The 15,559-nt window shown below is 49.0% G+C and overlaps 1 protein-coding gene across 1 annotated transcript in view; it reads right to left on the bottom strand.

Moving 5' to 3' along the window:
- The window catches only part of LOC116946571 (potassium voltage-gated channel subfamily KQT member 4-like), an 80,800-nt gene that overhangs the window by 20,762 nt on the left and 44,479 nt on the right, over window positions 1-15,559 (bottom strand). The window contains exon 9 of the mRNA XM_076070099.1: window positions 5,237-5,591. Coding sequence (XP_075926214.1) covers window positions 5,237-5,591 — 355 coding nt within the window. The remainder of the gene's footprint in view (window positions 1-5,236; window positions 5,592-15,559) is intronic.

The following is a 15,559-nucleotide window of genomic DNA, read 5'->3' as shown; positions in this document are numbered from 1 at the left end:
GTACACCCCCGACCTATGTATACAGACCCCGAGCTCACATCCCCTTCCAAGACGCCCCCGGGTACATTTCGGGGGATGAAAGGGGATCGAGTGAGCGATGTGGGCCAAGCGGTGCCAGGACACCAGATACGGAGACCGACGCTCTACGCCACGCACAGCGCGATGGGCACAAGACGATGGCCACGACCGACAATTTGTGCGTCTCACGGAGCCGCCCTCCTTCACGCCGTTGGCGCATCGCGAGAAGCTGCGCGCGGGCGCGAAGCGAGCGACTTACACGGCAGCTCACCGCAAAACGCATTTGAAAGGGGCACCCCGAGTGGCAGCTGTCCCCGTGTGGCACAGCGTGACTCAGCACCTGGCCTGTGGGCGAGCATTGGGCTGCCAGCAGTGGAGGGCAATGACTGCTGTGTGTATTCCAAATTGAGTAATTTGCGGGCAATGCAACGCAGCTTGTACTGGCATTGTTGCCACTTGCTTGTGAAGATGCTATACACAGCAGTGGGATTGTGCACGGCTCTCAATAAACGTCTTCATATATATTTAATGAATGGTTGCAGCTTGCGGATGCCTTCATACAGCGGTGGATTGATCACGGCTGATGATGGACAAGTGCTAATGGTAAGAAGCGATTGAGGACACTGGGGGTGGATGATGGTAGCGTTGTCGCGGCTTGCCCTCTCATCACGAGCCTTCACAACCAGCGTCCGTCGCTTCGGACAACACCCAGCCTCTCGCTCCAGTGACCTCACGGTCCGAGCCACGAGGATCGGAGTCACTGGCAAGACTCCCCACGGTGAAGAGGCGGTCATTCATAGGCAGAGGAGAATAGGGAGGTCTTAAATCTGAATTTGAACAGAGGCAGAAGGCGTAAACACCACGGAGAGCTGGGGACGTTTGAAGTGGACCTATGCATGGCACACCATTGACCTCGGCGCTTTCGGGTTGACCCCGTGAGGCCACGACGGTTGCCAGGGGGACGGCACCGCTGCGTTTGGGGCGCTTGTGAAAGCGGGCGAGCGGGCGGGCGAGCGAGTAGGTGGACGAGCGAGCGGGTGGGCGAGGAAGTGGACGAGTGGGCAGGCGAGCAGGTGGATGAACGGGCGAGCGGACAAACGAGCGGGCGAGCGAGCCGACGACTCGCTCACCCAGCAAGGCTGCCGTGGGAATCCATGCCAGGCCCTCCGGGTCCACAAACGGGGCCAGCTCACTTCCAACGTGACCGAGGGGACGCAGCGCGGTGGATGGGACTGACGGGCGGCCTTGGTTGCTAGAGAGGAGGGGTCGGCTGTTGGTAAGTCCCATGGAGGATCTCAGTCACAAACGCAAAGCACAGAACGAAATGGCTGAAGAGTGCGCAAAGGAGGAGGTGCATGCCTGGAATTACCTTTGGAGAGAGAAAGAGGAGCACGTGGATCAGAGAGCGTACGGAGGTTAATGACATCGCGCAAACTATGAAGAAATGCCAGCGTCTTGGGCAGGACGCATCACGGCTGGAAAGGGGCAAGAATAATGACAGAGTGGTGGCACAGGAAAAGCAGCGAATCCATGAAGATGACTACCGGGGAGATGGAGCAATGGAATAATTTTGGGTGCATGTGCCAGGTTGATTATTGTTATGCATCGCAGGATCGTGAGTGGCAGGGGCAAACTCAGCCCTCTCTAGCCCCCCTCCAGCCCACCCCCTCCAGCCCTCCCCCCCCCCCCCACCTCTAGATGATACAGGGCTGGTCCAAGCTTCCCTCATCACCACACGCGGTCGACCATCATCACCAACATGTAGGTATGTAAGTATTTAGAACTTCTTTCGCACCGTATGTGGCCAACCGCGCTAACCGGAGGTGCGGTGGAAGGACAGCGACGGCTTTGCGAGGCCTTAATTTAGCAGCGGATTGACCATGGCTGCTGACGGCGACGATGATCAGGCGGCATATATATTTACGCAGAGAGATGGACTTTTTATTTATTTATTTGAGGCCGGAGCGTTGTTGAGGCTGGCGCCAGCCGGTGTTGAGTGTCGCGCACGACCCTAAGCCGCCGCTCAAGCGAGGCTGCCCCGGCTCACGGCGGCGGAGGCGCGGCCACGACGCTCAGTGTCGGATGTCGCTTTGATTAAAATAGAGGGCGGCTGTTAATTGAACTTGGGGGAGAGAAAATATGGGCAAGCACACACACACACGTCCTTCCAAATATTTATACGGTCGGAAGTGACCTCCCCTTGTGTATTTATACCGCAAAAAAGGTTGCACGCAGAAGAAGACCCGATGCTGGCAGTGATGAGAAGGAAACTGACACTATTTGGACGCACGTGTAGGATGGACGACAACAGAAACATTTGAAGGGTGTTGTTTTGGAAAATGGAAGGAACCGGCAAGAGAGAAAGACCTAACAGAGAATGTCTTGACGACACAAATAGATTGGTGCCAGGAAAGATGTGGCACGGCTTGAGACGGAGGAAAGCGGAAACACCTACGGACTATCTGCCCCATGGATCGTGGTGACGGTGATGATGACAAGTGCCCCGCACACAAGTAGTCGGACACACGCACGAGCTCGCGGACACGCACGTATACGCGCACGTACACGCTGATTCACGCAAACCCATACCCAACGCTCCGTTCGTGGACTGAATACTTTTGGGGCCGAGAGTAGATTGGAGCAGGCCACGTGCCTAGTGGCCAGAGTCGAAAGCAAGAGCTACACTGGATGTGGTGTGCCGAGTGCAGAAATATATTCTGGGTCACCGACAGGGTCAAATACGGCTGAAAGGTAGCCCTCTACAGAATCACGTATACACACATACGCAAAGACACACAAAGACAAAGATCCCAGTATAGCCTTAACACACTTTTGGGGCAAGTGCTGCTAGTGAGCACCTATGAAGGCCGGCACGGCACTCGAAGGGGTGAGTGGCCAGCACCACGCCCGGCCGCCTTTGTCTCTCCAGTGGCGATGTTTACACACTGCACCAGGTGGTCATTTTGTTTAGCGTACGTGGGGAGGCCCAGTTCAGATCATTGTCACTGGTGTTGGCCACGAGCGGGAATTGAACTCACCACCTGCACTCCCCACTTCGCCAATTTGCTGCGTCTTAGCCGTTCGGCACTCTGCTCGTTGTTATGTTCGTTGCTCCTTCACATTTTTGCTGGTTGGGCGCCTGCCTCCCAACTTCCCAGTCGCGTCCTTCACAAGCCTCCTCCACACACATCGATCAAAATACTGCGGATACCGATTGTTGACAAGTCCACATAACCCCGGGTCCTCCTTTACCACATTCACCCATCTCTTTTCTCCCATATGCCATGCTCATTTAGCCCCCTCTTATCTATGTAGGTGCGTGGGCATGCGGTGGCTGGGGCATGCGGGCTACATGCAGCCTCGCCTGTCAGAGGAGCTCACTGATGGTACTTGATCTAGATCTTTGAAGGATCTGTGAGCTCCTCACACAAGCCAGCCTGATTAAATATAGCATTCATCGCAGGCAGGCTAGCCTAAATGCTTCAAGCAGGAGCAGGTGTCTCTGTTAAAGGGGTCGTCGCTTCACTCAAAGACCCCCCCCCCCAACGTATAGCCTCTAACAGAATGTTGAAGCAAGTGCTGTTTTTGCAAGCAGCTATGAAGGCCGACATGGCACACAAGGGGAGTGGGTCACCAGCACCACGCCCGGACGCCTTTGTATCCCCAGTACTGATGCATACTCTGATCAGATATGGATCACCGATGTTGGCCGTGAGCGGGAATAGAACTTGGGTGGTTGGGTTCGTAGTGCAGCACGCTAACAACTTCACCATTGCTCCACACACACACAATGACATGCACACACACACATGAAGACACATACATATAGATGCACAAGTATACACGCACAAAGACAAAGATACACAAAATAGCATTAACAGACTATTGGGGCAAGTGCTTTTAGCGAGCACCTATGAAGGCCGGAACGCACGTGCACACAGACGCACACACAATCGTACGCTCACACAAGCTATGAGGTGGCCAAGAGATGGTGGTGCAGCAAAGGTATTTAGAATCAAACTTGGCCGAGCATTGCTTGCTCTCCAGGTCAGGTTATGCCTACTGTCTTCGCAAAAAAAAAATCACCCTGCATTATGGCAAGGGTAAACATTGTTTCGGACATATTGAGTACATTGGTCATCGTAAAAATGCTGGTCTTCGCAATTATAAATCGCAACGCCAAACAAACGCCTCTCAATGCAGCCACGGCAGTGCGAAGGCAGCCGGGTGACTCGGAGGGAGATCGAGCGGCTCGCAATCGGAGAGGTTACGAGTTCAACTCCTGATTGGGGGGTGTCGACTCAGTCCGTCATCCCACCGGGGCCGATAGCATGAGTACCGTTTTGCGGGCAAGTCAACAGCGACTGTCCCATGGAGAGACTTTGCTTCCGCCATGGGAACGGATAATTTCTACCACTGGATCAGGACACTGCGTACGTACAAAATAGTGGCGATAAACTTTCAGAATTAAGGTGAACCATGCCACTGCAGCCCTCTAGCAATGTCACCGATTGACCGCTCCCATAGATCTCAGTGCAATAGGAATTACCGTTGGTACGGCTATTTTAATACACACAATGGACAGGAAGGACAAGATCAAAGGATTTGCATAATGCACACGCATCATGTACGTTGACTCATTTGATCCCCCCCCTCTCACTTCTGCGCAAGATCACAGAAGCGTGGTCACCACATCTACGCCTCCTCTATATAAGGAACGAAACAGTTAGACTTCTCCACAAATCTGGCTGTCACCTGATGAAGCTGGTTGTAATTACTGGCGAAACGTCGTACTCAGATTGTAAATGTTGTGGCTTGGCCCTCCAACACACCGGTTAGTGCTGTACTTGTGACGAATTGGCCACGTTCTGTTAACGTGACAACCCTTACTCGTTGGCTGTGTCGGGTGGTGGCGGGTTTAACGATATTTATATATTTACGCGATCTCTCCCAAAAAACCTCTACTATGCAATTATTTATTTTCCCTTTGTTTCAAATTAAATAGCCGTCTCGCTATCGGTGCCACGTTCTGAGATAAAGATATTACCAATGAGAACTCTGACAGTAAGCGGTGCACCACCTTGTGTCTTGTATCAGAGAATAGCCAGTGGAGGGTGCCACGCAACCACATCAGAGCTTTTTTTTCAGAACGACGGCGCGCACCGGCGCCCGACGCGACCGGTGCGCGCGCGCGCGTGCCGATCGCCGTCGCGCTCACCGGTGCCGACGCGGTGGTGCAGGACGCTGCGCAGCGACGTGCGCAGGCGCGCCCGCTCGCTGAACGAGCGCGACTTGGGCACGCGGGCGGCGGGCGAGGGAGCGTCGCTGCCGGGCCCCGCGGGGGAGCTGTACCCGGAGCGGACGGCGTCCGCCGGCACGGCCCCCGCCGCCGCCGTGCCGGGGCCGTTGCTGTCGGGGCCGTGCCCGCCGGGGGAACCGGTCGTGCCGCCGCCGCCGCCGCCGCCGCCGGGCTGCGTGAGGGAGCCGGCGCAGCCGCCGCTGGGCCCGGCGTTAGGTCGACTCCTCATGAGCTGCGTGACCGGGCTGGACAGTCGCTCGCGGAGGGAAAGCTTCTGGCTGGCGGGGAGACACGGGGCACACGGAGGAGAGAGACGGGCAGAGGGACAGAGACGGGACACAGACAGCGAGAGAGAGAGAGAGATGGAAATGGAGAGGGAGGAGGAAAGGGAGAAATGGGGAGAGGAGCAGGAGGAGGAAGTAGAGGGGGAGAATAGTGAGAGAAAGATGGGGAGGCAGAGAGGTGCAGAGAGAGACGCGGAAGCTGGGGGTGGAGGGGAAATGTGGGAAGAGATGGAGAGAGAAAGAGAATGCAGAGATGTGGGCAGAGGAGATAGACAGATCGGCGTGGAGACAGAGGTGGATTGTGACTGAAAATAAAGTTATATATTTAAAGGGCGGGATAGCCCAGGATGAATTTTGAGAAAAGGAAATGTTACCAGTAATCACGTAATAATATGATGACATGTAAATATAAAGAATGCACAGATGGGGGAGTGATGAGAGCAAGTGAGAAAGAGAGGAGACAGAGAAGACAGAGAGAGATTCATAAGGCTTGATAAACGGCCTAGCAGTTACGGCTGAAACATCTTTTAATGGCCTCTGCTGGTAAACGCGTGACATGTCGGCATCCGCATCCGTCCCACACACAGGGCAATCACCGATAGGACGCAAACAAAATAAGCTAGCGAGTCAGTCCGTTAACAGAGCCTCCTCCAATTTGTTATGGGATTGGACCGTACCGAGAATCGTGCACACGAATAGAGACGCGCGCACGCCCACACAAAACGCACGGACGCGTTAGAGATGTGAGTGAGAGCTCGGACGCCCACACTCTCACATGGTAATGCGACCCGGGCAGCACTGTGTTATAAAAATCGTCGAAGACAAAAGTAAACAGAAGCCCTTTTTTGGAAGTATTTCGTTGCCAATGTTGTCCAAATGTTACGCAGACCCGGGCTATGCCGTTGGCGAGCTCTGCGGCGAGTTTTGTAAAAATCAGATGTCGAAGTTTTTTTGTGAACACATGACGCGTGTCCTCGAATGGATGCAAGCCCAGAATAATTCCCAGGCACGGCATTGATGTAGCCCGACGGGCTGCCTTATTACACGAGCATTTGTCGGCCTCCTCGCTCGCTCATGAAGCAATCGCTTGTTAGGCAATCGCTCATTGCGTCTCAAATCGATGAAGGGGCACGGTGACTTGTGGATCGAGCGGTCACCGTGAGCAGGCTCGTTTGTGAAAATAAACAATGGGTTAAACGTGAATAAAACGGGATTCTTTTATGCTGTCGCTAACAGGAATATGTTCATGCAATTGGCCTTTCCCCGTTAGGCTAATATATAAAGCTAACGTGCACCTGTACCTAACTTGTGAGATTACATTTGCACTGTTTTTGGTCCACGTGTGCGATTCGTTTACGTCCGTTAAATGCCTCGTTTGTGAGTTGTGCACCATTCCTTTGGGACCCTGGTGTACTCGTTCTCTGCAATGTCGACGTTGTCGTTTTTTTTATTTTGTTGCTGCTGCTGCATTCACTCAGCACCGCGGGTCTCCCGCGCTAAAGATGACCATCATCCGTGCAGACAATAAACACAAACGTTTAACTTTCTCACTCTAGCCACGACTCACAATGAGTCTTGCCCCTACTCGAATATACTCGGTGGGTAGGGCGGGGTGGGGGTATTTATGTCATGGTTAATCATTCACAGCCGATGGTCAATTCACTATTGGATGAAGGTCTACCCCCATGCCAAGTCTCGCGAGGCGCGCTGCCTTGCGCGCGCCGGGTGGTAAAGGGGAGCCCAAGGCCGGTTCAGATATCGCTCTCCACCAGTGGCAGCTACCACAACTTCGAATCCATGCTGTCATTATTTAACACAAAGTGTCCCTTGCTCAAGCGAGCATGCGGGAGGGTGGGAAATTGACATCTCTACTGGTGACAACTGAGCCAGTGGTGGGACAATTTCCATATTACTATGGCAGGGGCCATTTTATTGCCTGCTTAATTTATATACTCAACCCAGCACTGGGATTTCGAACTCACAACCAGCCTCTGTGCCACATGGCCGTTTAATGGCAATGGAGCTGTGCAATGGGCTCGTGAAGGTAGGCTGGATATGCAGGCGTGGGTTCAGTAAATGTTAGGAAATGTGTTCATCGGAGATGGCCACGTGGCTCAGGGGTCAGACGAAATCAGGGTTCGAATCCTCGGTTCAGCCGCCCGTGGTTAAACCGGACATTTTTAAAATTTATATTTAAATTACTGAAAGAACCAAGAATACGTCTACATTTTCGACTGCCAGTACGCTCACTTAGTTTAATAACCATTGCTGCAGTCTACATCATAGACTGCCAATATGCTTACCAGCTTAAAAAACAGGCTACAGTCTACATTATAGACTGCCAGTACGCTCACCTAGTTTAATAACCATTGCTACAGTCTACATTATAGACTGCCAATACACTCACCGAGGTTAAGAGCAAGGCTACAGTCTACATTAAAGACTGCCAGTACACTCACTCCAATTAAGAACTAGGCTACAGTCTACATCAGTGTTTTTGTTGTTGTTAATTATTATAATTTTTTCACTTTATTTTTTTCTATCTACGTGGCTTTACCGAAATAACCGAATAATGTTAAAAAGAGCTTTATAGCTCATCGGATTCCTCCAGATTCTGATGGTCTCAGGCTGATCACCGATGCCTAACAAAGTAGTGATCATATTACATTTTTATTTTCACTTACTTCGGTAAAAAAAAAAAATCCAGCTCTGAGAATAAAACAACAACAATATTGGTTTGAACGTCATGTGGCAAACGTGTCTTGGTATCAGCTTGTGTGGCAAAAACAAAAAGAGGACGTTTGAAGAGACCTCGGCAGTAGTTCTGTGACGTCTGTTTCTGAGCGCCGTTCTCTTACACGGGGTTGGGTGCACTGTTCTCCAAGAGCTCCGAATGGAAAATTCTGCATCCCGTCCCAACGCGACACCGATAGCACGGGTTGAATACAAATTGGGGAAATATAAAATAAACAATGTGCATTGAAAAAGAGGAACGTGTTCAGATTATACCGCACGCAAGTCACACAGCATGCTTCATATGTACAAATACTTCACCACCGTTGTCAGTGCCAAACCAAACACTACCTTGCGATTCAAGGTTGCGATTCGATTCGAGAATTGTGCTTTTTATTTATACTGCGCTGAATGGTTCCGCCTCCACCGGTTGCAGGGTTCACGTGAACCCAGTCACGTGAACCCAGTCAAGTGGACATGACACGCAAATAAATAAAAACACAGCGATCGATTCGATGCGTGTGCCGTGAGAATAATAATTCATCTGCATTCTTTGATGAATCGATGCGTCTGTGCACCTCCATATGCTAAACATTTCGGCTCTTCATCCTTTTTCGGAGCAAAGAGAGACAAAAGATTTTGACCTGAATGTGGAGATAGAATTTCGAACCGAGGTGGCATATGAACAATTTACAGTTCAAATTCTGGTTGGTGGGGGGGGAGTGAATCAGCCCATCATCATTTTGAAGTTCATAAAATAAGTACCACTTTGCTAGTTTGTCAACAGTGGCTGTCCTATGGATAAATTCAGCCCCGTCATAGGAATGAGGACTTCCCACCATTGGCTCAGGGCTGTAAACTGGAGATGAACACCGCCTCAATGCTTATTTGAGGAGAAATACATTTGACTATTTATTCGTAAAACTAAACACCACAATGAACACACACAGTACACTTACATCGAAATTCGTTTCATTAAAAAAAAGCATCTATCGATCACGATTCGGGCCCTAACGATCGCATCGATCCATCGATAAATGTCGACCCTTCATCTTAACGACGCACACAACGAATCGCGCGTCTAGGAATGAACGGTTCTCAAGTCGCATGCCGTCAGCGATGGGCTGGCGTCGTCCCTTGCAGCCAGTTGAGGCCGTGACGTTACAATGAAAGAATTAATTCTTGAAATGAATCGCGAACTCGAATCACGGTCATTCACTGTATCGCCATGAGGATGTGTGAATTGTTCACTTCAATAAACCGATCATATTGACAAAAGTTGAATTGTTCATGTATAATCTTGATTTGAAGCTTTCGTGACTGCCGGAATCCATACTCTTTGGTTCTTTGGGTAAAGTCGTCACGTAGGTAGAAAATAATAAAATTAAATATTTTATATAAAATATTTTATTTCTAACTACGTCACTTTACCGAAAGAACCAAAGAGTATGTTCATGTATACTTCAATTAATTTATTAACTAACCATTGCTTATCCAGAAACGCAATCGACTGCATCTCAATATCCCTTCTCAAGATGCTCTTGCTTGGGGTGATTGGCCAATTCCTTATTGAGCTTTTTTAATGTTTTGAGTTGGGTGGTAAATGGAATGTCCATCCAGAGAAAATCCATGCACCCGTGGGGACAACACTAAAGAAATCCCCACAAATAGGTCGCGGTACACAAATATAAAATAGAAATTTAGTTGAATTTGTTGTCGCTCCCCCGCACCTCTGATTAGCACAGTTGGCTACGTATGGCGCCAAACGAGTTCAGTATACACGAACAACAAGTTCAGTATACACGAAGAACATTCATCCTGCAAGGCAGAATTTGCTACTTTTTGTTTAACCTCCGGCTGAAGTGTTTGCGCGTTTGGACTCGTTTTAGATCGGCCACATGCGTCTCTCGACGCGTTCCGCACAGCGCGGCTATTGTCGGTGGTGCCGTTATTCCCGCCGTTACCATCTTCGGTGGAATCGCCATTATCAAACAAACCTGCAGGGAACGTGCCAAAGATCCTTCCTGAGTGAGCGGGCGGAAGGGCGGAAGGATGAATTCATTAATGACTCAGCGTGTACAGAGGTAATCTATCTGCCTCTCTGTCCCGTCCCTATGTACGTCTGTCCCTTATCTATTTGTCGGTCTATCTCTCAGTGTCTGCGTGTGTCAGTAATCTGTCTCCACGTCTCTTTTTTTATCTGTGCCTATCAGTCTCCGTCTCTTTGTCTCTCTGTCCATCTGTACCTTTGTCTACCTGCCTCATAGTCTATGTCGAAATGTGCCAATTTTATCTAAGGGCACTGCATACAGTACAAGTATTCAAAATAAGTCCTGCAGCCTCTCTTTAGTCACTGCAGAAATCCACCGCTGTGCCAAAGCAGCCTCACGGTGCTCCTAATTTCCTCTCCAACCCTAAAAGGGCCATGATGATGACGACAATGACATCTGCTGGGTTTCCAATTCGAAGTAGGAAAAAGAACGAGGTTCATATTAAAAGCCATCCATATTCGTTGCGTAATTGACTGTTTTCACCAATGGCATTGCGTCGTTTGCTCCGGTTGTTGTTTTTACAGCTTGTGCCTCGTTGGTCATGGGGAATGTTTGACCATACTTCACCACGTTGGTTAGTATGGGTTGGTAAAGGGGAAGGGGCCGGTGCATGTCCAGGACCAGTTAAGACACCACTCAGCCATGGCCGGGAATTGAACTCAGCCCAAGGACTTCAAAGTAGCACCATCCATTGCATTACTGATCATGTCCCCGTACCTTCTGTTTGAAACTCATTCGCCGCATCCGAAATTAATTTACCCGACAAAATATAAATGGCATGTACATTGTCACCCTGCTCACAAGCAGGATAAGGGGTCTGGAAGGATGTATAAACATGGTTATCTGTCCTATTGATTCTAAACTACAGGGTGTTTCAACACGATGGACCCGATTTGAAATTGCTCTATCTCTGCAACCACGAACCGCCCATGAATGAAACTCTTACCACTTGAAAGGGCGGGGCATAGAGAGGGCAGGGCATATAGTTTAAAATGATTACCGCTGGATGCCTCTCCAGGCGCACAAACAGCCCCTAGCCTCAGTCATTCGCGAGACGGTGACCCCGCAACACAAGGGGCGTTTTGCGTTCTGCAGTTCAGCAGTTCAGCAGTTCAGCAAGACTGAACCGTAATTGCGGTGCAACGTGCGTTTCAATGGCGTTTTGGTATTGATCCGCCAATGTCAAAGAGCATTCGTCGTTGGTACCGACAAATTGAGGAATCGGGCTGCTGTTTATGTAAGGGGAAGAGCACAGGACGACCACGCACATCAGAGGGAAACGTGAGACGAGAGGCGTTTGGGACGAATTCAACTATCGTCTCGATGTTGTCCGTACAACAGGTGGAGGGCACATCGAGTATTTATAAAAAGGTTAGTAAAACTTGATAACTCATTAAACCGTTTGTAACTTTTTAAGTAATTGTAACATGTTGCCATCGTGAAATATACTGCTTTGAAATTTTGGTCCATCTTTTTCAAACACCCTGTACTTTGAATCAAACAAATGGCACCTACAGTATTCAGACAAAAAAGTAAATTGGAAACCCAGCACTGGATGACAATGAATAGAGTAACAAGAATGATAATGGTGACAGTTATGATGATGACGATGATGACAATGAGAGTGATGATGGTGAACTTTAATCTTTATCCTTTCTGAATGCACCCCTTGTCTCCCTTGCAAGAGATATACTGAGAGGGGGCAGATTTATGAATCAATCGCGCGCCTTGCGATAAAAGCATTGAGATTTTTCTGGATTTTTGAGAAATACACACTCAACACTTTCAAGGAGGAATCAAAGCTGAAATTACCGTTATGGCCACCATCTTATACATCGAAATAGCCACCCTCGGCAACCAATCGACCTGAAACTTGCACTTCTGGGGCTCACAGAATGTGGATTTAAGTGGTTAACCCGAATTTTTGTGGCAAATATTTAAGAAGGATTAGACCAGGCTGTCGGTATCTCCCCTCCCTGCATGTCTCCGTGTACATGCCCTTTGGAGTCTTGATTTACTGTCGTTCTACCCACACAGCTTGTGTGCTCTAGCATTCTGCTGTATGCATTTGTTCAACACTACCCCTTTCGACAAACCTGGCCGTAGTGAAAGGCAAACAACCAAACCAACTAAAATTAATAAGGTTCTCAGCCAATGTTTAATAACCAGTCCCATTATTCTGTGCAGGCCCAGTAGAGCATTGAAATTGGCTGCCTGGAATATCCTCCCTGTAATAAAGTTCTACACAAGGACCAGGTACGAGGTCACGGTACAAATAAATTCCTGCCACCCAAACACAGATGCCAATTCCTGGACTATCCAGGTCAAATTAGACTTAACATCCACCTCCGTGATTGCAGAGGAAGTTTAGAGCTTTGTTAGAAATCCCATTTTATTATCAAACATCTCTCCCTCTCATCAATTGATGGAAATAAAATAAGCATAATGTTAGCTTGGGTAAAAAGATATACATAGAATCGGTGGATTTGGTCAATATTGGTTACAATTGACAGCCATCTTAAAATACCAGATGACCGATTTATTAAAGTTATCCTCATCACACTCCCTCACCCCTAATATGTGTGAATGGCAACGACTCAATTCAAACTTCTCTGTGGCTTAGAATTGCAGATGTGAGGTATATTGGTTACTTATGGTGGCCATTTTCAACTGAGGGTGATTTCAGTTTCGATCGCTCCATGACAAAGTGTTGTATATATTTATCTATCATCCTGATAAACATCACGCTTTCATCACACAGCACACCGTTGCTGTATTTTATCACGTATCTGCCCCACTGCCCCACGGGCCCTCATCTGGTTAAATAAAGGCACGTGACTGGCCAATCGTCGTGTACAATAAATGTCACCACGGTGGCGATGATGTAAGCGAGATTCCATGCTTCGCGGTCGACGCTCATTCACATCGACGTTCTGGGCATGCATCCGCGACAGGGTTTCGTGACAGCGCTCATATATGTCTCGCAGCCCCCCCGGGGCAAACCCAGCGAGGCAACCCGGTGCAACCTCGAAGCAAGCAGCAACATGCAAGTCGATGGAAACCTGAGCAGTGCAATTCAACCGCAACGCAACTCGGTGCAAGTCAAAAGCGTCGTGCTGCAAACTGGATTGGACTCAACGCAGAGCAACACAATGAACCGCGGCCCAGCTGCAATCCAAAGAAAATTCGTGCAACTTTACTGCCAACAATGTTGCTTCAAGCAAGTATGCACGTCGCTCCATTCAATGTGGAGCTGCAACATTGAGCACGTAGAGTTGCGCACGTTGCTCTGCAACACCGAGCAACTTTGCTGAGTCATTTTAAAACGTGTTGTTGCTGCACATGCAACGGAGCACTCGCATTGCCTGGATGGGGTCACGAGGTCGTCGTGGCAGCCTGACGGCAATGTTCAAATGAGCTGCACCTTGTTTTGCATGTGGAGGGATTGAGATGTTTAACCAGAAGACTGACTTTATCTCTACGTATGAATGTCAATGACGTTAGATATTTTCATTACGCATTCTTACTTGCATCCTCATTCTCAAAAGTGCCTCAATGTCTATTTTATTCATAGGCCGAGCCAGTGCCTTCCCTTGCCTAGTCCCGCTGCTGGAGTGCCTGACACCCAAGGGTTTGCGTCGAGCCCCCACTGAATTTACATAGACCACACAGAGACTTATCGACGTACACAGGGACACCACAGACTTAACCCCAGGGAGATCTAGAGGACTTTAGAGACCAGATTCATACACGCTTTCAGCCTCGCGTTTTAACGTGCATAAACCAATTGGCACTGGTCCACAGCATCACTAAGTATTCACAGACACGCGTACGGACAGAACATTCCCTGGGCACAACAGTGAGCCGCATATCAGCTGCTTAAATATGCTTAATTATACTTGTGGCGCGGATGAATCCTCCACCATCTATTATGCTCCTGTTGCGCATTTAAACCGGCGCTTAATGCACTCCGTCGCTCGCCCTCGTTAAAGGTAAAGTCTACGTTCTGGTTAATTGCATTTTCGAAGTGGTGTCTGCTGAGGCAGTACAGTACGTCAAGTAGGTCGTTTACACATCCATGCACCGGCGTGCGGGCACTTTTCTCGCTTGTGGGAAATATAAGCAACAAAACTAAGACCCAAGTCGAACAGAGAAGGGCCCCTTTGCCTATGTGACATTCATTAGTGCCTCATCAGCATGTGCTGATGTGGCACTAATGAATGTCACAAACTGCTTGTGCTGAAACAATTTAGCTGAAACTGGGGTGTATTTTTGTTATGTGCAGAGAAAAAAATATTGCCTGTTCCTCTCATATTCATGAGTTTTTCTGAAGACACGCCGGTTTCTTTCAAGACACAACACACTGAAAAAAAAAGCGATTGGCCAAACATTCCAAACAGGACCCCTGACACGAAGCAGTCTTGAGACTCAAGTGAGGCTCTAATGGGTAAATTGTATCATTTTCTTTTTGATTTAAAGCTCTCGTGACTACAGGGATTCATATTCTTGGTTCTTTCGGTAAAGTCACGTAGAAGGGAAACAATAAAAGAATAAAAATACAAAAAATATTGTTTTATATTTTTATTATTTTATTGTTTCCCTTCTCCGTGACTTTACCGAAAGAACCAAGAATATGAATCATTTTCTGTCCATAATACATGCAGAAGGTGGCTCCTGCTGCTCCTCTGCTGCCCCAGTCTGGAATTCCCTGCCACCTGTACGTTGGCAAGATATTATCTCCCTCGCCTGGTATGAAAGAGGTCGTGGGTTCGATCCCGACCATGACGCCTGCTGTATATTTGGAGTTTGCGTGTCTCTCTCTCTCCCTGTGGTGAGATGTTAACTACCTCGCCTGGTATGAAAGAGGTCGTGGGTTCGATCCCGACCCTGACGCCTCCTGTATATTTGGAGTTTGCGTGTCTCTCTCTCTCTCCCTGTGGTGAGATGTTAACTACCTCGCATGGTATGAAAGAGGTCGTGGGTTCGATCCCGACCCTTGACGCCTGCTGCTGTATAATTGGAGTTTGCGTGTCTCTCTCTCTCTGTGGTGAGATGTTAACTACCTCGCCTGGTATGAAAGAGGTCGTGGGTTCAATCCCGACCCTGGACGCCTGCTGCTGTATATTTGGAGTTTGCGTGTCTCTATCCCTGTGGTCACGTGGAGTTTAGTTCTC

This window comes from Petromyzon marinus, chromosome 27 (assembly GCF_048934315.1).
Source record: "Petromyzon marinus isolate PM22_M1 ecotype Great Lakes invasive population chromosome 27, UKy_Petmar_22M1.pri1.0, whole genome shotgun sequence".
NCBI classification, from domain to species: domain Eukaryota; kingdom Metazoa; phylum Chordata; class Hyperoartia; order Petromyzontiformes; family Petromyzontidae; genus Petromyzon; species Petromyzon marinus.
This window is presented reverse-complemented; position numbering and strand designations above follow the sequence as displayed.